The 27,187-nt window shown below is 52.1% G+C and overlaps 2 protein-coding genes across 2 annotated transcripts in view; one reads left to right on the top strand and one right to left on the bottom strand.

Annotated features, from left to right (window-relative positions):
• The window catches only part of LOC134342635 (DENN domain-containing protein 3-like), a 182,460-nt gene extending 157,056 nt beyond the window's left edge, over positions 1–25,404 (top strand). Inside the window, exons 15-24 of the mRNA XM_063040994.1 lie at positions 7,900–8,159; positions 10,773–10,946; positions 11,041–11,170; positions 12,467–12,574; positions 16,585–16,721; positions 18,945–19,114; positions 19,566–19,702; positions 20,619–20,737; positions 22,042–22,176; positions 22,681–25,404. Coding sequence (XP_062897064.1) covers positions 7,900–8,159; positions 10,773–10,946; positions 11,041–11,170; positions 12,467–12,574; positions 16,585–16,721; positions 18,945–19,114; positions 19,566–19,702; positions 20,619–20,737; positions 22,042–22,176; positions 22,681–22,869 — 1,559 coding nt within the window. The 3' untranslated portion in view covers positions 22,870–25,404. The remainder of the gene's footprint in view (positions 1–7,899; positions 8,160–10,772; positions 10,947–11,040; positions 11,171–12,466; positions 12,575–16,584; positions 16,722–18,944; positions 19,115–19,565; positions 19,703–20,618; positions 20,738–22,041; positions 22,177–22,680) is intronic.
• An 853-nt stretch (positions 25,405–26,257) lies between these two features.
• Positions 26,258–27,187, bottom strand: part of LOC134342637 (elongation factor 1-alpha 2) — an 82,698-nt gene continuing 81,768 nt past the window's right edge. Inside the window, exon 8 of the mRNA XM_063040995.1 lies at positions 26,258–26,595. Coding sequence (XP_062897065.1) covers positions 26,465–26,595 — 131 coding nt within the window. The 3' untranslated portion in view covers positions 26,258–26,464. The remainder of the gene's footprint in view (positions 26,596–27,187) is intronic.

Genomic DNA, 27,187 nt, shown 5'->3' with positions numbered 1-27,187 from the left:
GTCTATAATTCCCTGGTTTCTCTCTCCCTCCTTTTTTAAAAAGTGGGGTTACATTAGCCACCCTCCAATCCTCAGGAACTAGTCCAGAATCTATAGAGTTTTGAAAAATTATCACTAATGCATCCACTATTTCTTGGGCTACTTCCTTAAGCACTCTGGGATGCAGACCATCTGGCCCTGGGGATTTATCTGCCTTTAATCCCTTCAATTCACCTAACACCACTTCCCTACTAACACGTATTTCCCTCAGTTCCTCCATCTCACTGGACCCTCTGTCCCCTACTATTTCTGGAAGATTATTTATGTCCTCCTTAGTGAAGACAGAACCAAAGTAATTATTCAATTGGTCTGCCATGTCCTTGCTCCCCATAATCAATTCACCTGTTTCTGTCTGTAGGGGACCTACATTTGTCTTAACCAATCTTTTTCTTTTCACATTTCTATAAAAACTTTTACAGTCAGTTTTTATTTTCCCTGCCAGTTTTCTCTCATAAACTTTTTTCCCTTCCTAATTAAGCCCTTTGTCTTCCTCTGCTGAACTCTGAATTTCTCCCAGTCCTCAGGTGAGCCACTTTTTGGGGAGAAGGCAGAAGAATGGGGTTTAGAGGGATAATGAACTCGATCGACCCAGTGGCCCAATTCTGCTCCAATGCTTTATGGTCTTATAACATCTCAATATAGTCAGGGGCGTGTCTGTTTGTCCTTTTGCTCTGTATTCACTCCATTTGGTGGGGGAGGGCTAGGGGTGCAGGTGTAGCCTGATCACAGGCTGTCTCTAGAGGGGTCACTCGAGGGCGAGGTTGCCTCAATCACCAGGCCGGACATTTGAGAGTGAGGTGCCTCGATCACCGTGGGGGGAGGGCGTAACACTTGAGGGTGACAGTGCCTCGATCACCAGGAATAGGACACTTAAGGACGATGTACCTCGGTCACTGGGGACATGACACTCGAGGGTGATCTGCCTCAATCACGAGGGATGTAACACTCGAGGGTGAGGGTGCCTCGATCACAGGGGGTGGGTGGGGGATACTCGAGAGCAATATGCCTCAGTCACCAGAAGCAGGACATGCTAAAGATGGACTCAGCACTGATTGGCCATCTGTTCTTTCACTCTGTGCAGAGACACCCAAACGGGGAAAATCCACGAAGGAAAAGAGAAAAAATAAATAAAATAAAGTGTCAGCAAACTTCTGTAAAGCCAGAGCTGCCGACCTCTCTGTGCCTCTGTGTGTGGTCTGAACCTCCTTCTCCATGTGATCTCTCCCTCCTCTCTGAGTGACCTCTCCCTTCCTTCCTCACTCTCCATGTGACCTGTCCCTCCAATCCTTCTCTGTGTGACCTCTCCTTCCCTTCCTCCCTCTCCCTGTGACCTCACCCTGCACCCGCTCCATTTGACCTCCTCTCCTCACTCTCTGTGTGACCTCTCCCTTCTCTCCTCACTCTCCGTGTGACCTGTCCCTCCATCCGCCTCTACTACTCCATCTCCATGTGACCTCTCTTTCCTCTCCTTCCTCTGCTCCCACTCAATGTGACCTCTCCCTCCTCTCCTCCTTCTCCTTTCTCTCCCTCCCTCTCCTTATAACCTCTCCCTCCCCTCCTCCCTGTCCGTGTGACCTCTCCTCACTCTCCATGAAGATTGTTCCCCAGGAACACATCTGATGTCCTGAATCAGGGTGCAGCCCCTCCCTCTACTTGCCCCTTCCTTCTGCCCCCTTGAGGTCCTCCCCCATATTTCTCTCCCTCACCTCCATTGTCCCTCCGCTCTCCTCCACTATGCCCCCCTTCCTTGTCCGTTTGCCCCTCCATCCTTGCTCCTGGTGCCCCTTCCTCTCCCTCCATTGCCTCTACTCCAAGATTCCTTCCCAATCCCCTCCCCCTACTCTTTCCTGCTACCAGCCACCAATCATTGATGTTCGTAGGATCCTGCTATGCACACTACAGCACATCAGCAGTGCGTGTAGGGAGGAAGTGTCACTGGGCAGGGAGGGGATGTCCCGGCTGGTGTGGGCAGAAAAGTGTCTCTCACCTCACCTGAAGGCCAGTGCTGTTGATGGGGTTTGAGCCTCAGGACAGACGGAGGTCTCTCTCACAGTTCCAGCACAAGAGATTCTGCGTTTGCCGGAAATCCAGAGCAACACACACAGAGCGCTGGAGGAACTCAGAAGGTCAGGCAGCATCTATGGGGAGGAGTAAACTGCCAGCACTTCAAGCAGAGACGTTCTCCGTAATGGAAAGGAAGGGGGAAGATGCCCAAATAAGAAGGTGAGGGGGGAGGAGAACAAGCTGGATGGTGATAGGTTGATAGGTGAAGCCAGATGGATGGGGGGGGGGGGCGCGGTGAAGTAAAATGCTGGGAGGTGATGGGTGGAAAAGGTAAAACTGGAGAAGGAGGAATCAGCAGAGGAGGGTTGACCATGGGAGAAAGCCAAAAAGGAGCACACCAGGGGGAGATGATCACAGATAAGGGGCAAAGGTAAGAGCCCAGAGTGGGGAAATGAAAAGGGGGAAGGGGGAGAGGAAAAAATTACCAGAAGTTGGAGGAATCAATGTTCATGCCATCAGTTTGGAGACTAGCTAGGTCGTCCAGGACTACTGACGGAACCAGGGCTCAGGCACAGATGCTGTCAGCGTAATTCCTGAGCCCGTCCCTCACTGGAACCACACTGTGCCCCCAGTGCAGTCTGACGAGTGCTTTGTACAATGTCAACAGGGCTGTCACCTCCCAGCCTCAGTACCTTGGACTATGAGGGCGATCGTGCAGAAAACCCTTCGCTGCCCGACCGACCTGTGTCAGGGACCATAAACTGGGTCCCTGTGTCCGTCCACACACCCTGACCCTAATCATGGAAACACACACAAAATGCTGGAGGAACCCTGCACGTCAGGCAGCATCTATGAATAAACAGTCAACTTTTTGGGCCAAGGATTGGAAAGGAAGTGGGTGGGCTGGGTTGGGGGGAGGCCACACCTCATTCCATCTGGGTAGCCTCCAACCTGAGAGGATTTACATTGATCTCTGCAACTTCTGGTAATTTCTGCCACACGCCCCACTCCAAAGGGTCTCGGCCTGAAACGTTGACTGTTCATTCATTTCACCAATGCTGCCTGACCTGCTGAGTTTGTGTCTGTGTTGCCATTCACTGTAAATGTCCTGCTGGCACTTGATAATCAAAAAGCGTTGGATGCATCCAGAGTGGCAGCCTGTTCCAAGCAGGGAGAGAGCTGTCAGGGCTTGTGGTTGGTGTCCACCATTTTCCCCCAATACCAGGGAGGCCGATGGAGTCTCGTATTAGAGGACAGAGCTTCAGAACACAGGGATGTCTCTTTAGAACAAAGATGTGGAGGAATGTCTTTTGCCAGGGGGTGGTGAATTTGTGAAATTCATTGCCAAAGTTGGCAGTGGAGGCCAAGTCATTGGATATATTTAAAGTGAAGGTTGATAGGTTCCTGATTAATCAGGGTGTCAAAGGTTACGGGGCGAAGGCAGAAGAGTGAGGTTGAAATGGATAATAAATCAGCCAAGGCGGAAGGGCAGAGTAGACTCGATGGGCCAAGTGGCCTAACTCTGCTGCTGTATTTTATGGTCTAATACCACCAGCCGTGCCAGTTATGTGTTACAGATTCCCTCCACACCACCACTGGTGGTTGTGCCCTCAACTGCCCGAGTCACTGTTAGAGCTGCCTCTCTCACAGAGCACCACTCCACACACACCAGCCTTACCGTCCCAGAGTCATACAGTGGGGAAAGAGACAGTTCGGCCCAACTGGTCCATACTGACCAAGATTCCCACCCCAGCTTGCAGATACATTCAGGGCATTTAAGAAACTTAAATAGGCACGTGGATGATAGAAAGATGGAAACCTTGTGGGAGGAAAGAGCTAGATTGATCCTAGTGTTTGCTAAAGGCCTGGCACAACACTGTGGGCCAAAGGGCCTGTATTGTGCTGGAATGTTCTATATTCTAGTCCTACTTGGCCAGTATCCCTCTAAACCTTTCCTATCCATATACCTGTTAATGTACTATGTCTGCCTCAGCCATTTCCTTTAGTAGCCTGTTCCACAAGGTGGAAAAGTTTCCCCTCAAACCAAGCAGAGCTTGCTCTCAATTTCTGCTCTGTAAAGGATTGGGGAATGTCTCCTGTGTCTGGTGAATGATGCTGCTTACTGCTGTCAAACAGTCAGGCACTGAAAGCAGAAGGTGGAGGTGATACTCAGCAGGTCAAGCAGCATCCTTGGGGAAAGAAGCAGAGCTTACTTTCCATGTTGGTGACTCCTTCAGCAGTGGAAGAGTGAGAAGTTGGTCCTTTCCCCGTTGCTGCTCTCGGACCTGTTGGCAATTCCTCGCACTTCCTATTTTTATTTCAGCTGTCTTCTTCAATGGAGGATTGGCTGGAGAGAGAGGAGCTGTCTCCTGTGCTGAGTGATGAAGGATCATAGATCCGGGGCTGAAGATTAGCCTCCAAGCACAGTCTGTCCATGTGGTCAAAGAAGCTGGCTCTCACAGATAAAGGGGGAGGTGGTTAGATCCCTCACCCCGAAAATGCTGTGGATATTGGGGAACACAAGTTCTCCCATGGAGGTGGGGACAGGAAATTGTGGAAGAAACAATTTTAAGGTACATTCATGATTGAGCCGAATGACCTAGCCCTGTTCCTGTGTAACAGGTTTGAGGGGCAGTGTCCTCCTGTGTCCCTGTGACCCAGAGTGGAAAGTTCTGAAGACCCGGGGGAACTGAATGGCTTCTTTCTCCTCTGTTAGAGCTTACAACATGCACTTACAGCATAGAAAATGGCCACTTGGCCCACAATGTCCTGATCTAACTAAGCTAATGATACCTCATCTCTTCTGCCTACCCAGTGTCCATATCCCTCCACTCTCAGCACCTCCATGTGTCTGTCTAAGAGCCTCTTAAACACCTCGATAGTATCTGCCTCCACTACCCCCTCACATCTCCTTTGAAATTACCCCCTCTCACCTTAAATGCATTCCCCTGGTACGAAACATTCCAGCCCTGGGTTAAAGATGACAGCTGTCCACTCTGTTTGTCTGTCATACTGATAAACCTCTATCAGATCTCCCCTCAGCTGCCATTGCTCCAGAAACTACAATCCAATTTGTCCAACCTCTCATGAGAACACATGCTCTCTAATCCAGGCAGCATCTTGGTAAATCTCTTCTGCACCCTCTCCAAAGCCTCAACATCCTTCCTGTAGTGGGACAACCAGATCTGTTTGCAACACTCCAGATGAGGCCTAACTGAAGTCTTATGAAGCTGCAATACAACTGAACTCAATGCCTTGATTAATAAAAGCAAGCATAGCATATGCCATCTTAACCACCCTGTGGACCTGTGGAGCCACTTTCAGGGAGCTACGCACCTGGAATCCAAGATCCCTCTCCTCATCAACACTGTAACAGTGTACTGTCTCTTTGCATTTGACCTCCCAAGGTGACTCTTGAACTCAGTGCCTTGACTAATAGACAAGTGAGTGAATGAGCTCTTACTGCTTCTGTATTTTACTGCACATCCTGGTGCAATTCTACACTGGCATCACAGGGAGCATCCTCACCTCAACCAGCACCGTCTGGTTACTGATTCCACCTTCCCCAGAACATCCTGGTGCAATTCTACACTGGCATCCTCACATCAGTCATTACCATCTGGTTTGGTGCAGCATCCTCTCACAAGCTACGGAAACGACAGTGAACAGTCAGGTCAGCTGAAAAGGTCACCGGCTGCAGTCTACCGTCACTTCAGGACTTGTATGTGTCTGAGAAAGAGGTGACCAGGAAAAACCACTGTGGACACTACCCACCCTGCAGACCACCCTTTCCAAAAGCTCCCTTCTGCAAAGTGCTATCGGGTTATTAAAGCAAAAACTTCACACCATCTTAAAAGTTTCCTTCCTAACAAGTTAATCTGCTCAACCATTCCAGTTAATACCCCCCAATCTCCCCTTTCTATTCCCCCATCACTTCACTGTAAGCACTTTAAAGCACTGTTTATAGTCATAGTTATAGTCGTACTTTATTGATCCCGGGGGAAATTGGTTTTCGTTACAGTTGCACCATAAATAATAAATAGTAATAAAACCATAAATAATTAAAATAGTGATATGTAAATTATGCCAGGAAATAAGTCCAGGACCAGCCTATTGGCTCAGGGTGTCTGACCCTCCAAGGGAGGAGTTGTAAAGTTTGATGGCCACAGGCAGGAATGACTTCCTATGACGCTCTGTGTTGCATCTCGGTGGAATTTTTCATGCTGTTTCCGTTGTAAGTACTTGTTGGTATTGATGTATCTTTGCACATTGTATTCCATATCCATCCTTGAACCTTTGTGATTGTTGAATGTTGTTCTTTGTGCGAATGCATCACAGCACATTTCCAATGCAAGCAACACTCACAACACGCTGGAGGAACTCAGCAGGTCGGGCAGCATCCGTGGAAACGATCAGTCAACGTTTCGGGCCAGAACCCTTCGTCAGGATTGAAGAGGGAAGGGGCAGAGGCCCTATAAAGAAGGAGGGGGGAGGGTGGGAAGGAGAAGGCTGGTAGGTTCCAGGTGAAAAACCAGTAAGGGGAAAGATAAAGGGGTGGGGGAGGGGAAACAGGGAGGGGTTAGGCAGGAAAGGTGAAGAAGGAATAGGGGAAAACACAATGGGTAGTAGAAGGAGGCGGAACCATGAGGGAGGTGATAGGCAGCTGGAGGAGGGGACAGAGTGAAACTGGGATGGGGGAGGGAATTACCGGAAGTTGGAGAATTCAATGTTTATACCAAGGGGCTGGAGACTACCCAGACGGTATATGAGGTGTTGCTCCTCCAACCTGAGTTTAGCCTCATCATGGCAGTAGAGGAGGCCATGTATGGACATATCTGAATGGGAATGGGAAGCAGAGTTGAAGTGGGTGGCTACCGGGAGATCCTGTCTGTTGTGGCGGACGGAGTGGAGGTGCTCGACGACGCGGTCCCCCAATCTGCGTCGTGTTTCACCGATGTAGAGGAGTCCGCACTGGGAGCACCAGATGCAATAGATGACCCCAACAGACTCACAAGTGAAGTGTTGCCTCACCTGGAAGGACTGTTTGGGGCCCTGAATGGTGGCAAGAGAGGAGGTGTAAGGACAGGTGTAGCACTTGCGCTTACAGGGATCGCGGAGGGAATGATCCCTGCGGAAAGCGGAGAGGGGTGGAGAGGGAAAGATGTTCTTAGTGGTGGGGTCTTGTTGTAGGTGGCGGAAGCACCCCACCAGCCTCCGGATCCAGCACATTATCCTCCACAACTTCCACTACCTTCAACAGGACCCCACCACTAAGCACACCATATACCGTTTGGGTAGTCTCCAGCCCCTTGGTATGAACATCGAATTTTCCAACTTCCGGTAATTCCCTCCCCCTCCCTTCCCCTATCCTTATTTCACTCTGCCCCCTCCCCCAGCTGTCTATCACCTCCCTCATGGTTCCGCCTCCTTCTACTACCCATTGTGTTTTCCCTTATTCTCTCTTCACCTTTCCTGCCTATCACCTCCCTGCTTCCTTTCCCCCACCCCTTTATCTTTCCCCTTACTGGTTTTTCACCTGGAACCTACCAGTCTTCTCCTTCCCACCCTCCCCCCACCTTCTTTATAGGGCCTCTGCCCCTTCCCTCTTCAGTCCTGACGAAGGGTTCCGGCCCGAAATGTCAACCGATCGTTTCCACGGATGCTGCCCGACCTGCTGAGTTCCTCCAGCGTGTTGTGAGTGTTGCTTTAACCCTAGCATCTGTAGATTATTTTGTGTTTCCAATGCATGTAAATGTATATAGTGAGCAAAGTTGATCCCTGATCCTTGGGCCCCAGGGGCCGAGTGATGTCCAATTCGACCCATTCTTCTGAGACATCTCCTTGCTTGCTCTGCAGGGCAGCCGAAGACGGTGGAGCCAAAGGTGTTCAACGAGCTGTACTCACACTGGAATAAGATGAAGTCAGAGGTGGACAGCATCATGCTGGATCCTGATGTAGCCATGGAGCTGCTGGAGAGTGAGCAGGTGTCTCTGGTGTCCAACCCGGTGAAGACCAAATATGGGCAGGGTCGCCTGGTACTGAGTCAGAAACGGCTCGGCTTCCTGAAGGATGCAGAACCCCATTTCAAGGAGATTGTGCGTTTACGGGATATTGAGGTAGGACTCAGGGTGAAGCTGGAGCCTCAGACCCCAGACTGCGGAGCAGTTACAAGTTTCCGGTTCCTATTTATATATCCCATGTACTCTCTGTGGCCAGTTTATTAGGTAGAGTGTATATTGGTGACCTTCTGCTGCTGTACATTATTCACCAAGGTTCAGCGTGTTGTGCATTCAGAGATGCTGTTCTGCACACCGCTGTTGAAAGTCATGGATATTTGAGTTCCTGACAGTTTAAACCAGTCTGGCCATTCTCCTCTGACCTCTCTCATGAACAAGGCATTTTCACCCACCGAACTGCCACTCACTGGATAGTTTCTGTTTTTCACACCTTCCCCTATAATCTCTAGAGATTGTTGTTCATGAATCTTCCAACAGGATGGCGCCATGCTCAGGCACAGCAGCCACTCGGGGTCCGATCAAAGGTGCATTTTGTTGTGTTGCAAGTGTTTTTTCACTGCTGGTACTGCAGGAGTGATCATCAGCAATGCAGCTCATCTTATTGTGTCATTGTTGTGTTGTTCCCGGGACTTGTGGTGACAATCTGACAAATGGAGCGAGTGATTACCTTTCAGTGCTGCTCTCCGGTGTTCGCTCGGTGCTGCTCTCCGGTGCTCGCTCGATGCTGCTCTCCGGTGTTCGCTCGGTGCTGCTCTCCGGCGTTGGCTCGGTGCTGCTCTCCGGTGCTCGCTCGGTGCTGCTCTCCGGTGCTCGCTCGGTGCTGCTCTCCGGCGTTCGCTCGGTGCTTTTCTCCGGCGTTCGCTCGGTGCTGCTCTCCGGTGCTCGCTCGGTGCTGCTCTCCGGCGTTGGCTCGGTGCTGCTCTCCGGCGTTGGCTCGGTGCTGCTCTCCCGTGCTCGCTCGGTGCTGCTCTCCGGTGCTCGCTCGGTGCTGCTCTCCGGTGCTCGCTCGGTGCTGCTCTCCGGTGCTCGCTCGGTGCTGCTCTCCGGTGTTCGCTCGGTGCTGCTCTCCGGTGCTCGCTCGGTGCTGCTCTCCGGTGCTCGCTCGGTGCTGCTCTCCGGTGCTCGCTCGGTGCTGCTGTCCGGTGTTCGCTCGGCGCTGCTCTCCGGTGCTCGCTCGGTGCTGCTCTCCGGTGCTCGCTCGGTGCTGCTCTCCCGTGCTCGCTCGGTGCTGCTCTCCGGTGCTCGCTCGGTGCTGCTCTCCGGTGCTCGCTCGGTGCTGCTCTCCCGTGCTCGCTCGGTGCTGCTCTCCGGTGCTCGCTCGGTGCTGCTCTCCGGTGCTCGCTCGGTGCTGCTCTCCCGTGCTCGCTCGGTGCTGCTCTCCGGCGTTGGCTTGGTGCTGCTCTCCGGCGTTGGCTCGGTGCTGCTCTCTGGTGTTCACTCGGTGCTGCTCTCCCGTGTTCGCTCGGTGCTGCTCTCCCGTGTTCGCTCGGTGCTGCTCTCCGGTGTTCGCTCGGTGCTGCCTTCTGCTCAGTCTGGGGATGTGTTGGGGGCAGCCCACAAGTGTCACACATTCCATCACCAACAAAGCGTGTTCACAATGTTTGTCAGAACAACACAAACAACAGCAAAACAAGCCCTTCTCTCTCTCTTTCTCTCTCTGTCTTGCACACACGCGGGCACGTGAACACACGCACACACCAGATCCAAGAGTCCTTCGCCCCAGACTCTCAGACCCGACACAATGCACATCTCAGCTAGGTGGCACCTTGACTTGGAAAGGTATGGGAACAATTGACAGCAATGTTGCCGGGACTGTATAAGACTGTAGACATGGGAACAGAGTTAGGCCATTCGGCCCATCGAGTCTGCTCTGCCATTCCATCATGGCTGATTTATTATCCCTCTCAACCCCATTTTCCAGCCTTCTCCCTGTAACTATGGATGCCCTGGCTAATCAGGAACCCGTCAACCTCTGCTCTAAATACTGCATACCCAATGACCTGGCATCCACAGCCGTCTATGGCAGTTAATTCCACAGATACACCACCCTCTGGTTGAGGAAATTCCTCCTCATCTTTGTTCTAAATGGATTTCCCTCTATTCTGAAGTTGTTTCCGCTGGTCCAAGACTTCCACACTATAGAAAACAGCCTCTTTACATCCATTCTATCCAGGCCTTTCAATACTCAATAGGTTTCAATGAGATCCCCCCTCATTCTTCTAAACTCCAGTGAGCACAGGCCTAGAGCCCTCAAATGCTCCTCCTATGTTAACCTGTTCAATCCTGAGGTCATCCTTGTGAACCTCCTCTGAACCGTCTCCAATGCCAACACGTCCCTTCTAAGATGAGGGGCCTAGAGCTGCTCCAAATGCGGTCTGACCATTCCTTATTAGACTAACCCCATGGATTAGTCTAATAAGTTTCCTCCACACTGTTTCTAACACATTTATACCCTGAAAGAAGGTGGTTAAGTGCTATACACAGACAGACATAGCCATGCACATGCATACATATATATATATATATATATATATGTTTGTGTATATGGGCCAACATATGTACTTATACACATACGTGCATATACACAGATGTGTACACGTACACTCACAGATGTACACATACACAGATGTGCACACGTTTCCCCGTTCATACATATACAGGGTGAGGGTTGTTGTCTGGGTGACCCCTCCCCTGATGTGTGTGTGTCCTCAGGAGGTGGAGCCAGTTCTGCCCACGACCGGCCTCCCCCGCAAGATGACCAGCCTGAGGATTAAGGCCCGGGGCAAGAAGGAGCCGTTTGTGGTAAACCTGAAGTCAGAGCGCGACCTCTGGAAGGTCCTGATCCGTGAGCTGCACGCTGGCAAGCTGCTGGCTGAGCGGCACAAGGTGAGGCCGAGGGGCTTTTTGAGGAGGGGAATGCTGAGGGCAGGGGGGATGTTGTGTTGTGCTGTCTGACAGACTCTCTCCCTCTCTCCCTCAGGACCCTCAGTATGACCAACAAGCTCTCAGTAACATCCGGCTGATCCACGCTCTGTCCAAGTGCGACCTCCACACGCGAACCAGCCACGCCATCCACATGCTGGCCCAGCTTGACCGCACCATTTCCGAGGGTGAGTTTCTGAGACCCCAAACTCCCCCTCACCACTGACTGAGCACAGCAAACGGCTTCATTTACATGCTGCCTGTCACAGCCTGGCCTGACTCTGACCCATCCCCATATTTTTTACAAAACTATACAAGTTTATTTATATCACAAATACACAAGGTACAAACATTCAGTATTTGCCAGACAAGTGAGTACACTCAAATTAAAAATAAAAAATAAAATATGGTTACTACCATCTATAGCACAGGGGGTCCACCGCTCCCGGAAATCCCCCAAAGTGCCTGCCGCGACCATGTGCTTCCTCTCCAGGACAGCTGGGCATAAACATATCCTTGGAAAAGGGCCAGGCAGTCGGCCCGGCTACACCCTCCTCCTTCTGCCGCCTAGACCCGTGAATGTCCATCTTGGCCAGGCCCAGGACCAAGCCCACCAGGAGATCCTCCTCTCACCCGTCCCCTGCCGAACTGGGTGCCCGTAGATGAAGAGTGCGGGACTAAAGTGCAGCCAGAACCTCAGAAGCAGCTCCATGAGAAACTCAAAGAGCGGCTGCAACCTCTTACATTCCGTGTACACGTGGTACCCGACTCCTCCCGCCCGCAGAATGGAAAAGCTGGAAGGGGTGTCATTGAACCTGCTCAGGAATCTGTTGTACGGGACTGCCCAATGCAACACCTTCCAGCCCAGGTCCCCAACGTACAGGGGAAGCACCCCTGCATAAAGAGACTTGCACCGGGGACCTCCTCCGCTGTCAGTTGGCGTGTCCGGTTGGCAGACCAAGGCGAGGAAGTGGAAGGTGCGCAGGAGCAACCACACAAGAAGCACTGCGGAACAGCACGATGGGCATCCCAGTGAGACGGCTCACGCTGTGCGGGACCCTCTCCCTCGTGGTCTCCCGAAGCCTGGGTCCGACGCGCACATCAAGCGGTGGTGCAGCTGGAGCCCCTCCACCACCCCGCACCCTCCCGACACCCACCGTACTGTGAACAGGACCAGTCACCCAGCAACCAGGGCATCATGCCCCAACGGCGCAGGAGCACCTTGCCCTGACGAGGCCAGACCCCAAACCCTCCACAGTTCCCAACAGAAGCAGGGTAGATCCCTCAGAGCGGCAGGGCCGACGCTGTCCGCTGGGATCTGCGTGTCCTTCTGCAGGCAGCGCCCCTGGCAGAGTGTGACCTTCCCTCAGTACTGCCATTCGCACAGAGCGATGACCTGCAGTTGTCACAGCTGTGGTGAGTTCAGTGTGCGGACCGAGGGCTGACGTTCATGGACAGTGACCATTCATACTCTCTCCCCTCAGTGTCGCCCAACGTCCCGAAGGTGACCATGGACGCCCTGAAGCATACCCTGCACCTCTCGGACTCCGCATCTTCCCCCTGTTCTGTTACTGTCTTGCTGTACCTGCCCGGTAAGTCACCGACGTTTTCCCTGGAAACACTGTTCCTATGGGCTAGTAGGCTAGACAAGGGAGATGCAGTGGATGTTGTATATTTGGATTTTCGGAAGGCCTTTGACAAGGTGCCACACATGAGGCTACTTAACAAGATAAGAGCCCATGGAATTATGGGAAAGTTACATACGTGGATAGAGCATTGGCTGATTGGCAGGAAACAGAGAGTGGGAATAAAGGGATCCTATTCTGGTTGTCTGCCGGTTACCAGTGGTGTTCCACAGGGATCAGTGTTGGGGCCGCTTCTTTTTACATTGTACATCAACGATTTGGATTATGGAATAGATGGCTTTATGGCTAAGTTTGCTGACGATACGAAGATAGGTGGAAGGACTGGTAGTGCTGAGGAAACGGAGAGTCTGCAGAGAGACTTGGATAGATTGGAAGAATGGGCAGAGAAGTGGCAAATGAAGTACAATGTTGGAAAGTGTATGGTTATGCACTTTGGCAGAAAAAATAAATGGGCAGACTATTATTTAAATGGGGAAAGAATTCAAAGTTCTGAGATGCAACGGGACTTGGGAGTCCTCGTACAGGATTCCCTTAAAGTTAACCTCCAGGTTGAGTCGGTGGTGAAGAAGGTGAATGCAATGTTGGCATTCATTTCTAGAGGAATAGAGTATAGGAGCAGGGATGTGATGTTGAGGCTCTATAAGGTGCTGGTGAGACCTCACTTGGAGTACTGTGGGCAGTTTTGGTCTCCTTATTTAAGAAAGGATGTGCTGACGTTGGAGACGGTACAGAGAAGATTCACGAGAATGATTCCGGGAATGAGAGGGTTAACATAAGAGGAACGTTTGTCCGCTCTTGGACTGTATTCCTTGGAGTTTAGAAGAATGAGAGGAGACCTCATAGAAACATTTTGAATGTTAAAAGGCATGGACAGAGTGGATGTGGCAAAGTTGTTTCCCATGGTGGGGGAGTCTAGTACGAGAGGGCATGACTTAAGGATTGAAGGGTGCCCATTCAGAACAGAGATGCGAAGAAATTTTTTTAGTCAGAGGGTGGTGAATCAATGGAATTTGTTGCCACAGGCAACAGTGGAGGCCAAGTCACTGGGTGTATTTAAGGCAGAGATTGATAGGTATCTGAGTAGCCAGGGCATCAAAGGTTATGGTGAGAAGGCGGGGGAGTGGGACTAAATAGGAGAATGGATCAGCTCATGATAAAATGGCGGAGCAGACTCGATGGGCCGAATGGCCTACTTCTGCTACTTTGTCTTATGGTCTTATGGTTTACGTCTGTGCCTGACCCCTCCATTCCTGCATTTTCCCTGACCCCCTCGCCTCTCTCAGACTCTGAAATTCTCTCTACCTCGACCTCAGGTCACCACCTCTGTCCAAGAAAGAGAATTCCAAATGTTCCCCACCCTCACTCTCCCTCCCCCCACCCCAACCCACTTCCTTCTCCACTCCTTCCTTCACCCTCACCATCTCCTCAACCCTCTCCTCTTCCTCACCCATCAGCTCCATGTCCCTTCCCATCACCCTCCATTCACTCATCTCCCTTCCACTCTGCCATCCTTCTCTCCATCTCCCCTCAGCCCCTTTCCCTCCCCATCTCCTCATCCCTCTCTCCCCTCCTCCCACCCTACAAGCCAATGCAATTTGCCCTCTGATCCTTCCCTCACCTCTCACTACACCCCCACACCCTCTCCCCCATGATCTGTGTGCCCACTCAGAAGTTGTGGCACCTCAGACCTTTAGACATTGTTCCGTCCTCTGTCCCGATCAGGGGAGGGTTTGGCAAGGTTGTTGTCCAGTGACTGATGCTTTTAAACTTTGTGTGTGTCTCTCTGTCTGTGCCTGTGCCTGAGCCTGTGTGTGTGACTGGGTGTATATGTGTCTTTGTGGGTGGATGTGTATAGTGTTTGTGTGTGTGTGTGTGTATATATATATATATATATATATGTGGTGTGTCTGTGTGGGTAGGTGTGTTTGTATCTGTGTTCATGTGTGTGTGTGTGTGTGTGTGTGTATGTGGTGGCATTAGAAATGATCTTTCAAAATTCATTGGACTCTGGCATGGTGCCAGAGGACTGGAAAATTGCAAATGTCACTCCACTCTTTAAGAAAGGAGGAAGGCAGCAGAAAGGAAATTATAGACCAGTTAGCCTGACATCAGTAGTTGGGAAGATGTTAGAGTAAATTGTTAAGGATGAGGTGTTGGAGTACTTCATGACACAGGACAAGATAGTACAAAGTCAGTATGGTTTTCTTTAAGGGAAAATCCCGCCTGACGAATCTGTTGGAGTTCTTTGAGGAGATTACAAGTAGGATAGATAAAGGGAATGGAGTGGATGTTGTATTGGACTTTCAGAAGGCCTTTGACAAGTTGCCACAGATGAAGCTGCTTAGCAAGTTAAGAGCCCATGGTATTACAGAAAAGTTACTTACATGGTTGGAGCATTGGCTGATTGGTAGGAGGCAGCGAGTGGGAATAAAAGGATCCTTTTCTGGTTGGCTGCCAGTGACTAGTGGTGTTCTGCAGGGGTTGGTGTTGGGACCACTTCTTTTTATATAAATGATTTAGGAGATGGAATAGATAGCTTTGTTGCCAAGTTTGCAGATGATACGAAGATTGGTGGAGGGACAGGTAGTGTTGGGGAAACAGGTAGAATGCAGAAGGACTTGGACAGATTAGGAGAATGGGCAAGAAAGTGGCAAATGAGATACAATGTTGAAAATTGCATGGTTATGCATTTTGGTTATAGGAATAAAGGTGCGGACTATTTTCCAAACGGGGAGAAAATCTAGGAATCTGAGATGCAGAGGGACTTGGAAGTCCATGTGCAGAACACCCTGAAGGTTATCTTGCAGGTTGAGTCAGTGGTGAGGAAGGCAAATGCTATGTTAGCATCCAATTCAAGAGGTCTAGAATACAAGGCAAGGAGATGGTGCTGAGGCTTTATAAGGCACTGGTAAGGCCTCACCTTGAGTATTGTGAACAGTTTTGGGCTCCTCATCTTAGAAAAGATGTGCTGGCATTGGAGAGGAGTCAGAGGAGGTTCACAAGGGTGATTCCAGGAATGAAAGGGTTATCATACAAGGAATATTTGATGGCTCTGAGTTGCTACTCGCTAGAATTTAGAAGGATGCGGAGGGGGGATCTCATTGAAACTTTTCGAATGTTGAAGGGCCCAGACAGAGTAGATGTGGAAAAGATGTTTGCCATGATGGGAGAGTCTAGGACAAGAGGGAACAGCCTCAGGATAGGGGGGCACCCTTTGAAAACAGAGATGCGGAAATATTTCTCTAGCCAGAGGATGGTGAACTTGTGGAATTTCTTGCCACATGCAGCTGTGGAGGCTAGGTCGTTGGGCGTATTTAAGGCAGAAATTGATAGGTTCTCGATTGGTCATGGCATCAAAAGTTACAGGGAGAAGGCTGGGAACTGGGGTTGAAGAGGAGGAAAAAAAAGGATCAGCTATGATTGAATGGCGGAGCAGACTCGATGAGCCAGGTGGCCTGATTCTGCTCCTATGTCTTATGGTCTTATGTGTGTCTTATGTGTGTATGTGGGTGTGTGTGTGTGTGTGTGTGGGTGTGTGTGTGTGGGTGGGTGTGTGTGTGTGTGGGGGGGTGTGTGTGTGGGTGTGTGTGTGTATGTGGATGTGTGTGTGTGTGTGTGTGTGTGTGTGTGTGTGTGGGTGTGTATGTGGGGGTGGGTGTGTGTGGGTGTGTGGGTGTGTGTGTGTGTGTATGTGTGTGTGTGTATGTGGGTGTGTGTGTGTGGGTGTGGGTGTGTGTGGGTGTGTGTGTGTGTGGGTGTGTATGTGGGGGTGTGTGTGTGTGGGGGTGTGTGGGTGTGTATGTGGGTGTGTGTGTGTGTGTGTGTGTGCGCGTGTGTGTGTGTGTGTGCGTGTGTGTGTGTGTGTGTGTGTGTGTGTCTGTGTGTGAGAGAGAGAGAGAGAGACAGATAGACCAACTGAAAGACCCAGTGACTGACCCGTTGTCTGTCTGTGACAGGAAGCCTGGACCCGTGCGAGAGTGTAGACACCCCCCCAGCACTGTGGTGTGCTCTGACTGATGGAAGGCTCCTCATCTACAATGCTGCCTCCTGGCTCCAGGAACAGCCGCCCATCCAGGCCGGACGCTCCAGGCTGGTGAGTGGTGATGGTTGGGTGGTGCAGGCCGCAGAGGGGTGTAAAGTTACTGGGGACTTCCGGACAACTCCAACCACATCTGAGGCAGTTGGGAGCCTCACAGGGGAAACTCCTCACCAATGAGACGCAATACTGATCTGGGTTTAGAGGGTCACCATGTGTTCAGCTCTCACTGTTCCCCACCTCCATACCCACTGAGGCAGATCAGACCAGCTACAGTCTGCACAGCACACATCTCTTCTCCCTTAATTTCCACACTCCCATCTCCCCCCTCTCCTCACACATCTACACCCCTTTCCTCACCCTTCACCTCCTCCCCCCTTCTCCTTACGTCCCCAAACCTCTATCTCTCCCTCTTCTCCTTATGTCCCCAAACCTCTATCTCCCCCCTTCTCCTTACGTCCCCAAACCTCTATCTCCCCTTCTCCTTATGTCCCCAAACCTCTATCTCTCCCCTTCTCCTTACGTCCCCAAACCTCTATCTCCCCCCTTGTCCTTATGTCCCCAAACCTCTATCTACCCCTTCTCCTTACATCCCCAAACCTCTATCTCCCCTTCTCCTTACGTCCCCAAACCTCTATCTCTCCCTCTTCTCCTTATGTCCCCAAACCTCTATCTCTCCCCTTCTCCTTACGTCCCCAAACCTCTATCTCTCCCCTTCTCCTTGCAACCCCAAACCTCTATCTCCCCTTCTGCTTACATCCCCAAACCTCTATCTCCCCACTTCTCCTTACGACCCCAAAACCTCTCTCTCCCCCCTTCTCCTTATGTCCCCAAACCTCTATCTCCCCTTCTCCTTACGTCCCCAAACCTCTATCTCTCCCCTTCTCCTTGCAACCCCAAACCTCTATCTCTCCCCTTCTCCTTACAACCCCAAAACCTCTCTCTCCCCCCTTCTCCTTATGTCCCCAAACCTCTATCTCTCCCCTTCTCCTTACATCCCCAAACCTCTATCTCCCCACTTCTCCTTACAACCCCAAAACCTCTCTCTCCCCCCTTCTCCTTATGTCCCCAAACCTCTATCTCTCCCCTTCTCCTTATGTCCCCAAACTTCTATCTCCCCTTCCCCTTACGTCCCCAAACCTCTATCTCCCCCTCTCCTTACATCCCCAAACCTCTATCTCCCCTTCTCCTTACATCCCCAAACCTCTATCTCCCCACTTCTCCTTACAACCCCAAAACCTCTCTCTCCCCCTTCTCCTTATGTCCCCAAACCTCTATCTCTCTCCTTCTCCTTATGTCCCCAAACTTCTATCTCCCCTTCCCCTTACGTCCCAGACCTCTATCTCCCCCCTTCTCCTTACATCCCCAAACCTCTATCTCCCCCTTCTCCTTACATCCCCAAACCTCTATCTCCCCTTCTCCTTATGTCCCCAAACCGCTATCTCCTCCCTCTCCTTACATCCCCAAACCTCTATCTCCCCCCTCTCCTTACGTCCCCAAACCTCTATCTCTCCCCCTCTCCTTACATCCCCAAACCTCTATCTCCCCCTTCTCCTTACATCCCCCAAACCTCTATCTCCCCCCTTCTCCTTACGTCCCCAAACCTCTATCTCTCCCCTTCTCCTTATGTCCCCAAACCGCTATCTCCTCCCTTCTCCTTACTTCCCCAAATCTCTATCTCCTCCCTTCTCCTTACTTCCCCAAACCTCTATCTCCCCTTCTCCTTACGTCCCCAAACCGCTATCTCTCCCCTTCTCCTTACGTCCCCAAACCTCTATCTCCCCCCTTCTCCTTACATCACCAAATCTCTATCTCTCCTCTTCTCCTTATGACCCCCAAACCTGTCTCTCCCCCCTTCTCCTTACGTCCCCAAACCTCTATCTCCCCCCTCCTGCCCCTCCTACCCCCAACTTTGTCCCAATGTCTCTCCTACCCACCAGAACTTCAGCTGCCTCTGACTGTCTCCCTGAGTCCCATCAGCACTGTCCCTGAGGCAGTGTTGACAGAAGCCACTGCCATTTCCCTAACTCACCCACACCCCTGCGCCCTTCCCTCCCAGGGGAAGAGACAGACGTGACTGCTCTTGAATCTGACCATCCCCAGACACCCCTGGCTCCCTGTGAGAGACCATTGGTGAGTTTGCTGACCGCTGTGGCCAATACTGGCTCTGTCTGCTGCCATGATGGGAGAAGAGCTGGTGGGGACGGTCTTCAGCCTGGGCTACCCAGCTCTAGCCTTGGCTGCTACCTGCTGATACCTTCTGTCTCTCCCCACCACCAGAACTGTATGATCGGGGTTGGCCGGGAACAGGTGTGGATTGGCTCCGAAGATTCTTTCATCTACATCGTCAGCGCCCGACACCTCACCTGTCACCGACGCCTGGTCGCACATCGCAACCAGGTGACAGGGATGCGCCAAGAGATACTGCCCGGTGGCGAGGGGGGTGCCAGGTGAGTGTCTGCATCCAGTGGCCGGGCACAGCCTGTGTGACGCGTGTATAGTTAGGTGAGAAGAGTGTGTGATGGCACGCTTTGACAGGTATGTGAAGTTGTGCAGTGACATGTGTGGGCAGGTGTTTGACAGGTGTGACAGGCAGACAGCTGTGTGGTAACAGGTGTGTACGGGTGTGCGACGGGTATGGAAACAGGTGTGGTAACAGGTAAGTGATGAGTGTGTGGTAACAGGTGTGTTGATGGGTTTGCACTGACAGGTGTATTTGGGTGTGTGGTAACAGAGGTGTATGGGTGTGTAGTAATGGGTGTGTGGTAACAGGTGTGTGACAGGTGTGTGGTAACGGGTGTGTGATGGGTTTGCGATGACTGGTGTGCATTTACCAGTAGGTGACAGTTGAGTTACGGTTGTGTAGTGACAGGTGAGTAACTGTGGCTCTCGCTGTCCCAGCCAGGTGTACTCGTGCAGTCTGGATGGGACCATCATTGTGTGGGACCCGGTCTCCATGGAGATGAAGAGTCAGTTCCAGCTAGAGCAGTGTTGGCAGCTGACGTCCATCGCCCTGCACCGCAACCACGTCTGGTGCTGTGAGTGTGGGGGGGAGCGTGGGGTGGGGGCTGTACGTGGGTCCGAACCTCTGTCAACAGCCCATGCGCCCGTGGATACTGCCTGCAGTCCTTCCCCGGTGAAGCCAGATGTGTCAAAGGCTGCTCCATTTTCCGAGTCTCCCACCGCCCAGCGAGGTTATGGCTGATCCAGTCTTGACCTCAGGACACTTTCCAACGGCACAGATCGCAGCCCCTCCCTCCCACATTTAGATATCCGTCAACCTTCACTCAAAATTCAGTGTGTCCACCTTCTCCACTCTCAAGGGGATGGAATTCCAGACGTAACAACCATCCCCCAAGAGCAGAAACCCCTCCCCACTTCTAGGGTAGGCCACCCTGTGTGCAGAAACTCTGCCCCAGGGTCTGCGCCCCCCCCATCCGGGAGAATCATGCCTCTACATTCTCGCCGTTACCTTCCCACCCTGCCTCACAACCTGTCTCAGCCGGGCTGCCCCCAACCCATTCCTTTAAATTTTGAGTGTCGTCCCAACCTGTTCAAATCCTCATAATGCGTTGGCCACCCCAGCTGCCGTTCTGTACACTATCCCCACCATAAGCGCCTCATTAGCTATGGGGCTTGGCTACTCCAGTGGCTCTGAATCCTGCCCGAGGACTCAGGTCCCTTTGTACCTCTGATTTCTGAATTTTCTCTCCACTTTCTACACTTTAACTCCTTCTGCCAAAGTGCATGACCATACACTTCCCTACAGAAAGTTCCATCTGCCGCTTCTTTGCCCAATCTCCAAATCTGTTCCAATCCTTCTGCAATCTCCCTGCTTCCTCAACACTACCTGTCCCTCCACCCACCTTCGTATCGTCAGCAAACTCGGCACAAAGCCATCAGTTCTTTTATCCGAGTCACTGATAGTTAACGTGCAAACCCCCTACTACTCAGGTGTGGAGAACAGTCTGGTGATTGTGGCTCGGGACGGGAACCAGCTGCGGAAGGTGACTCGAACATTCACTCCCCAAGGAGGCTCTATTCTGCTGAGTTACTTCCTCATTCTTCCTCAGGTAGGTCCTGTCAGGGTCAGGCTAGGCTTGGGGGTGCGGTGCGAGGGGTTCAGGGTTCAGAGATCAAGGGTCAGTGGGTTTCTCCCATTACTTTTCACGTTGCTGATGCGCTCTTGACCATTTGGACAGGCTGTTTCTTTACTCTGCGGAGCGCAAGAGGGCTGCAGACAGGGTGAATGGATAGTTTAGTTCCCAGGGTGGAGGAATCTCGAATCAGAGGGCACAGGCCGAAGGTGACAGGGGACAGTTTCCGGGGTCAGGGAAACTGGAACCAGAGGGCACAGGTTGAAGGTGAGAGGGGAGAGGTTGACCTGAGGGACAAGTATAAAGTATGTTTTGGTGAAACCAGAGGGAAAACAGCTTGTATTTGGATCAAGCTGCCAAAGTACAGCAGACATCCCACCCCGCAAAAACTCACTTCGGGGAGGTAGCACCATCAATTTGCGGGAGACTCCCAGAACTTCCGGGAGAGGTGGGATGTCTGCAATAGAGTAGCTCCTTAGCAGCTAGCCAGCCAGTTTAAATAATGTTAGCTATGCTAATGAACAAATGACACCTGTTAAACTCACCTCAACACGTCTTTTACAGTCTTAACCCACCATGGGCAATAGAAAAGTCACTGTTGCAAACAGTGCAGCGAGCAACACTGTCATTATTTTTGACCCCTATTAGGCAGAGGTACACTTTAGGGTAGTCTGGGGTGACGTACATTTTATATTTTCTTTTTTTGGAACACTCTGCCATGGCGCGCTCTCGCTCTGTCTCTCTCTCTCGCTCACTCTCAAACAAATTGATTTCTGGGACATTGTATATAATTTACAGGCATCAGGGAGCCACTATTAATATGCGGGAGACTCCCGGAACTTCCGGGAGAGGTGGGATGTCTGGTGCAGTAACAACATTGGACAGGGAAGGTTGAACATGGAACATTACAGCTCAGTACAGACCCTTCAGCCCACGATGTTGTGCTGACCCTTTAACCTACTCTAATTTCAACCCCACATCTGCCTGAGAGTTTCTCAAATGCCCCTAATATATCTGCCTGTACCACCACCCCTGGTAGAGAGGGTTAGCAGCAAGTCAGGCGTTAGGGGCGAGCTCAGACAGCAGTTTTGGTCGGCATGGGCCAGCTGAGCCGCAGGCCTGGTGTCTCGGCAGCTCGTTCTTCCTGCCACAGAGGGGTGTGAAGGGCTTGATACGCGTGCAGGCTCTTCTCTGCCAGCTGCTGGTAGAGCCGGGCTAGGGGCCATGGGCCAGGTCGGGGGATGGCTGGTTAATGCTGCTTCTGCCTGCTGGCTCCGCAGGGGGAGGTGTGGATGCTGTGTGCACAGGGGTGCAGCCTGTACGTGTATCGCACCGACACCCTGAGTGATCTGGTCAGAGAGATCCCCCTCCCGGCTGGCATACACCTCAGCTGCATGATCCACGTCAAGAAGCAGGTAAGGAGGCTGCAGGCATCAAATCCTCTTCCCAAGTGTTATCTGAATTTAACCCTGACTCTGACCCTCACCCCACTCGACCCTGGGCCCTCACCCCACCTGACCCCTGACCTGACCTCACCCACCTGACCCTTAACTCTCGTCCCAATCCAACCTCCAACCCTCACCCTCAGCCCAACATCTGAGCATCACCCTGACTTTCACCCCACTCGACCTCTGCTCTCACTCCACCTGACCCCTGACCCTAACCCCGACCTGACCTCACCCACCTGACCCTTAACTCTCGTCCCAATCCAACCTCCAACCCTCTCCCTCACCCCAATGACCCGACCTCTGACCATCACCCTGATTTTGCCCCACTCAACCTCTGACCTTCATCCCCAACCCCACCTCCTACTCACTCCATCCCGAAATCTGACCCTCATCCCAACCTGGCCCTTGCCCCAACCGGAGCTGTGACTCCCAGCTCCCCTTGCTGTGATGTATCTGTTTGCTGGTCCCCAGGTGTGGGTTGGTGGGGGGACGGCGGACGGCAGCAGAGGCCGGATATACATCATCAGTACGGAGACCCACTCGCTACAGAAGGAGCTGGAGGTGACCTGCGGCCCAGTCAGGGCACTGTGTCCGGCCGAGGACCGCTACGTGCTTAGCGCCACTGAGGACAGCAAGACCATCATCTGGAAGGTGGACTGAAGATGCGGGTGCTGAGGCCTACAGAGCCATCACCCCCTGCGGACAGCCCCACTCACTGCCTCTGGGCCGAGGAGTCCATTGTGTCGGCCACCACCCTCGCCGGGTGGGATCACAGGGAAGGAACCACCTCCTATCACTCTCCTCTGTCCCACAGCAACTGTCCTGGTCAGACTCAAATCTCAGACGTACTAATCCTGGTCAGCCTCAACTCTCAAACTCTCTAATCCTGGTCAACCTCAAATCTCAAACCCTCTAATTCAGGTGAATCTCTTCTGCTGTCTCTCAAAATCCTCCCTGTAATAGGGTGACAGGAACTCAATTTATACTCCAAGTGCAGCTAAATCGATATCTATACAATATGACCTCCCGTCTTTTGTACCAATGAAGGCCCGCTTTCTTTACCCTCCTGCCTGCTTGTGTTACCACTTCCAGGGATCTGTGGACTTGGATTCCACCATCGCTGTGTACATCAGTGCCCCTGAGGTCCCACTGTTCACTGTCTGGTCTCCTCTTACAGTCGACCTTCCACTTAACCTCCGACTGCTCTTTCACCAGCCGACCTACCCACTGACAAATGTCCTCCCTATCCACAAGTCTACTTTTCACACGTTCCTAATCAGACCAGTGTCCAGTTCACGGATGTACTGTATATATAGCTCAGGTGGCTAAGACCTCTTCACAGTCCTGTAGGCTGTTTTTCACTTTATTTCCTGCGTGGTTTAATTCTGATTTGATTTGGAGCACACAGTGTAAAGACTATGATCTCCACCCTTGACACTGCAATATCAATAAGTTATTGTTAATATTAATAAATATTTAGTCGATAGAGTACTGTGCAAAAGCTTAGGCACTCTAACTAACTATATGTATGTGCCTCAGACTTTTGCCCGGTCCTTTACATCCCTGAACGCAGATCCCTGTGGAACACCACCGGTCACAGGTCTCCGGTCTCCAGCGCTGCCCTCAGTCACCCACGAGGAGGCTACCAGGTCACCGCAGATCCTATGTGCGGAGCGAGACCCTGAGGGGTTGCTCAGCAGATGCAGGGAGTGGTGGAGATGGGGTTCGCACAGTGTCTATAGGAAGGTCAACGGAGCTGAGAACCACATCACACGAATCACATTCTCAGCGTATTGGAAGGGGAATGCCGGATTGGGGACCAATCAGTTCCAGAGATGAACTAGGCATGTACTCCACACTGTGAATAACCTCTCTAACCACACCCCTCACACCAGCAACACACAGGAAGGTTCCTTCTCTCATTTAAACCCCCCCCCCCCAAGCCTGCCTCTAACCCCTCTGGTCCATCTCCTCCCCCCCAGTGAACCAGCAACACACAGAGGGGGTCACTACACTACTTCACTACCTTAGAAACCCCCTCTACTCCCCCCCCCACCAATGAAACAGCAACTGGGAGTGAATGTACTCCACATCTCCTTCCCTCCTGCCTCCCTCCCCAACCTCAATACTGACACAGGCCTGAATCATTACCTCCCTCCTGCTGACAGCCTCGCTCTCTCTCCCTAGGCCCAGAGACAGTCTGATCTAACCCTCTTCCCCAGAGTGTGTGACAGGGCACGCCGTACAATGCTTTCCTCTGCATTCAGGCCCTCATTTCATGTGTCCTGTTTCACAGTGAGAACGCGGGATAGTTGGAGCGGTACTGCACGGTACAGGCCCTTTGGCCCATGATGATGTGCTGGCCTTCAATGAGAGTGCTTGTTGTGAGAGCAGGCTGTCTGAAAACTCCTGTGGGTGGGGATCAGCGAACGGTGCCAGGCCCACTCAGCACATGCAGTGACAGGGTGGGGGAGATTGCCACCAGCCCACACTGTCTGAACTGCCCTCTCCCCATCTTGTACATCCCTGTATCCAAGAACTCTCTCTGGAGTGCTGCCACGTCCTCTGGATTTCCAGCATCCCCTGAATCCCGTGTCTCCTGCATTCATTTCAGGATTCCAGCACGTACGGTGATTTGGTTTCCCTTCAGCTCTGAACCCAGTGGGTGGGGTGGGGCTCGGCTCAGGACAGTCACGGCTCCGAGCTGACAGTGGGCCCGGGATTGTCCTCTGCAGCCCTCCCACATGGGTGCCAGGGTAGGGTCCTGGCTGGCATGACACTGTTACAGATCGGGCCACTCGGAGTTTGGACTCTGTATGTCCTCCCCGTGAACTGCAGGTTTCCTCTGGGGGCTCCGGTCTCCTCCCACAGGCCAAAGATGTAGGTTAATTGGTCATTATAAATTGTCTGCTGACTAGGTCAGTGTTAAATAGGTGGTTAACTACCAGTGGTGCTCAGAGGACCAAGAGCCTGTTCCACACTGTGTCTCAGTAAAAGAAAGGATCCTGGATTGTGGGACAGACACAGAGCTAAGGACAGGCCCTTCATCCCATCTACCCCATGCTGGGATTGACAGTCTATGTTCAACCTCCAGCCTCTCTCCAAGATCACAGGAGTGAGGCCCCCACTGGAGCATGGACATGAGAGATGGTGGGGGGGAAATGACAGCAGGAGGGCAGGAGGAACATGCTGTGGGGGGGGGGGGTGTGGGAGGACAGACTAGAGGGCAGCTGCCAGCACCGGGGCAGGTAGTCAGCAGGACGGCTTGGCCGGAGGGTGGGGACACAGACTCACAGTTAACTCCTGACTCTGGCGTCACTGAGTTATTACTGTCCCGGGGCACAGAGAGGGTGTGTGACTCCTGGCGCCTGTTCAAGGCAGCTGTCACTGCCCCTCACCAGCTGCTGGTCCACCCTCCCCCTCACCTTATCCCTCTCCCTCAGCACACAGTCTGATCCCGAGCGGGAGCATACACTTCCTGGGCCTGCTGTCAGCTGGGCAGGCCCAGAGCCTTGACTGATCGAGCCCCATACCAACAGCCCGGCAGAACAGGGGCAGCCCCATTCCACCAGGGTCAAGAGTCAAGGGTATAGGCAAATAAAGCACTGCAGATGCCAGAAACCTGCAATAAAGCAGAAGGTGTGAGATAGTGCAGGTGCTGGAAATCCAGGGTAACACACACACACACACACACACACACACACACAATGCTGGAGGAACTCAATTTATAGATGCTGCCTGACCTGCTGTCAAGGTTTCAGGTGGAGATCCTTCTTCGGGACTGGAAGGGAAGGGGGCAGATGGAAGAGGCTCCACCCAGCCTGACTGCTGGCAACGTTGTTGGGGTATGTCCGTCCCTGAGTTACCATGGAGAAGGAAGATGCAATGTCCACGGAGGTGTTCCAGGATTGTTTGGATACAAATATTATCCTTAATAGGGATGGGATTATGTTAAATTTGTTTGCTGGTACTGTAATTTGTAATAAACATATTTTTATAAAAAATGACGGCGACATGTCGTGTGACCTGAGGAAGACACTGACACCAGCTCCACGTCTCTGCTTTTGTTTATTGAGAAAACCAAGACCCCCACCAACACACTTTTCCTTTTAAAAAACTTCCATTGGACTTTAATAGTTAACATCCAGTCGTTGACCAGCGAGCTCTGACCGGCACATGCGCACACGTGCCCCTTGGCCACAGGGTAGAGGTTGAGGGGGCTTGGCTTGGTGCTGACCTCCCCAGGACATCCCATTCACTTGCCCTGAGCCTTCTGGGCCTTCTGCGCAGACTTGGTGATCTTCCCGGTGGTGCTGGCTTTTTTCTCCACGTTTTTGATGACGCCCACGGCCACGGTCTGACGCATGTCACGCACGGCGAATCGACCTGGAACCAGACGGTGGAGGGCCCATTAGAAGGAGGCAGTGGCCAGGGAGAGGGATCTACTCTCACCCACCCACCCACCATGGTGAGGGACCTGAGGCGTCGCTTGTCAAACAAGGGTCTTCTCAGGCCCCAGTCTGCCCTTGGAAGGGAACACAGGGGATCCCAGGACAGTCAACGTTGCGTGCCGAGACCCTTTGTCAGGACTGGAAAGGGAGCAGAAGAACAAGGAGTTTGGGGTTGGGGGGCGGTGAGTACAAGCTGGCTGGTATAAATGAGACCAAGTGGGGGTGGAGGGGAAGGTAGGATGGAATAAGAAGCTGGGAGGTGATAGGTGGAAAAGGTAAAGGGCTGAAGAAGAAGCAATTTGATTGGAGAACAGAGTGAATCATGGGAGAAAGGGAAAGAGGAGGGGCAGCAGAGGGAGGTGATGGGTAGGCGAGGAGAACTAAGTGGTGACGGGAACCAGAGTGAGGAATGGGAAGAGTTTGGAGACCATCCAAATGCAATAAAGGTTTTGCTCTTCCAACCTGACTTTGGCCTCATATGGCATCCCCCCCACCCCCATCCTTTGCAGTTCTGAGACAGCGTCTGT

This window comes from Mobula hypostoma, chromosome 2, assembly GCF_963921235.1.
Source record: "Mobula hypostoma chromosome 2, sMobHyp1.1, whole genome shotgun sequence".
NCBI classification, from domain to species: domain Eukaryota; kingdom Metazoa; phylum Chordata; class Chondrichthyes; order Myliobatiformes; family Myliobatidae; genus Mobula; species Mobula hypostoma.
This window is presented reverse-complemented; position numbering and strand designations above follow the sequence as displayed.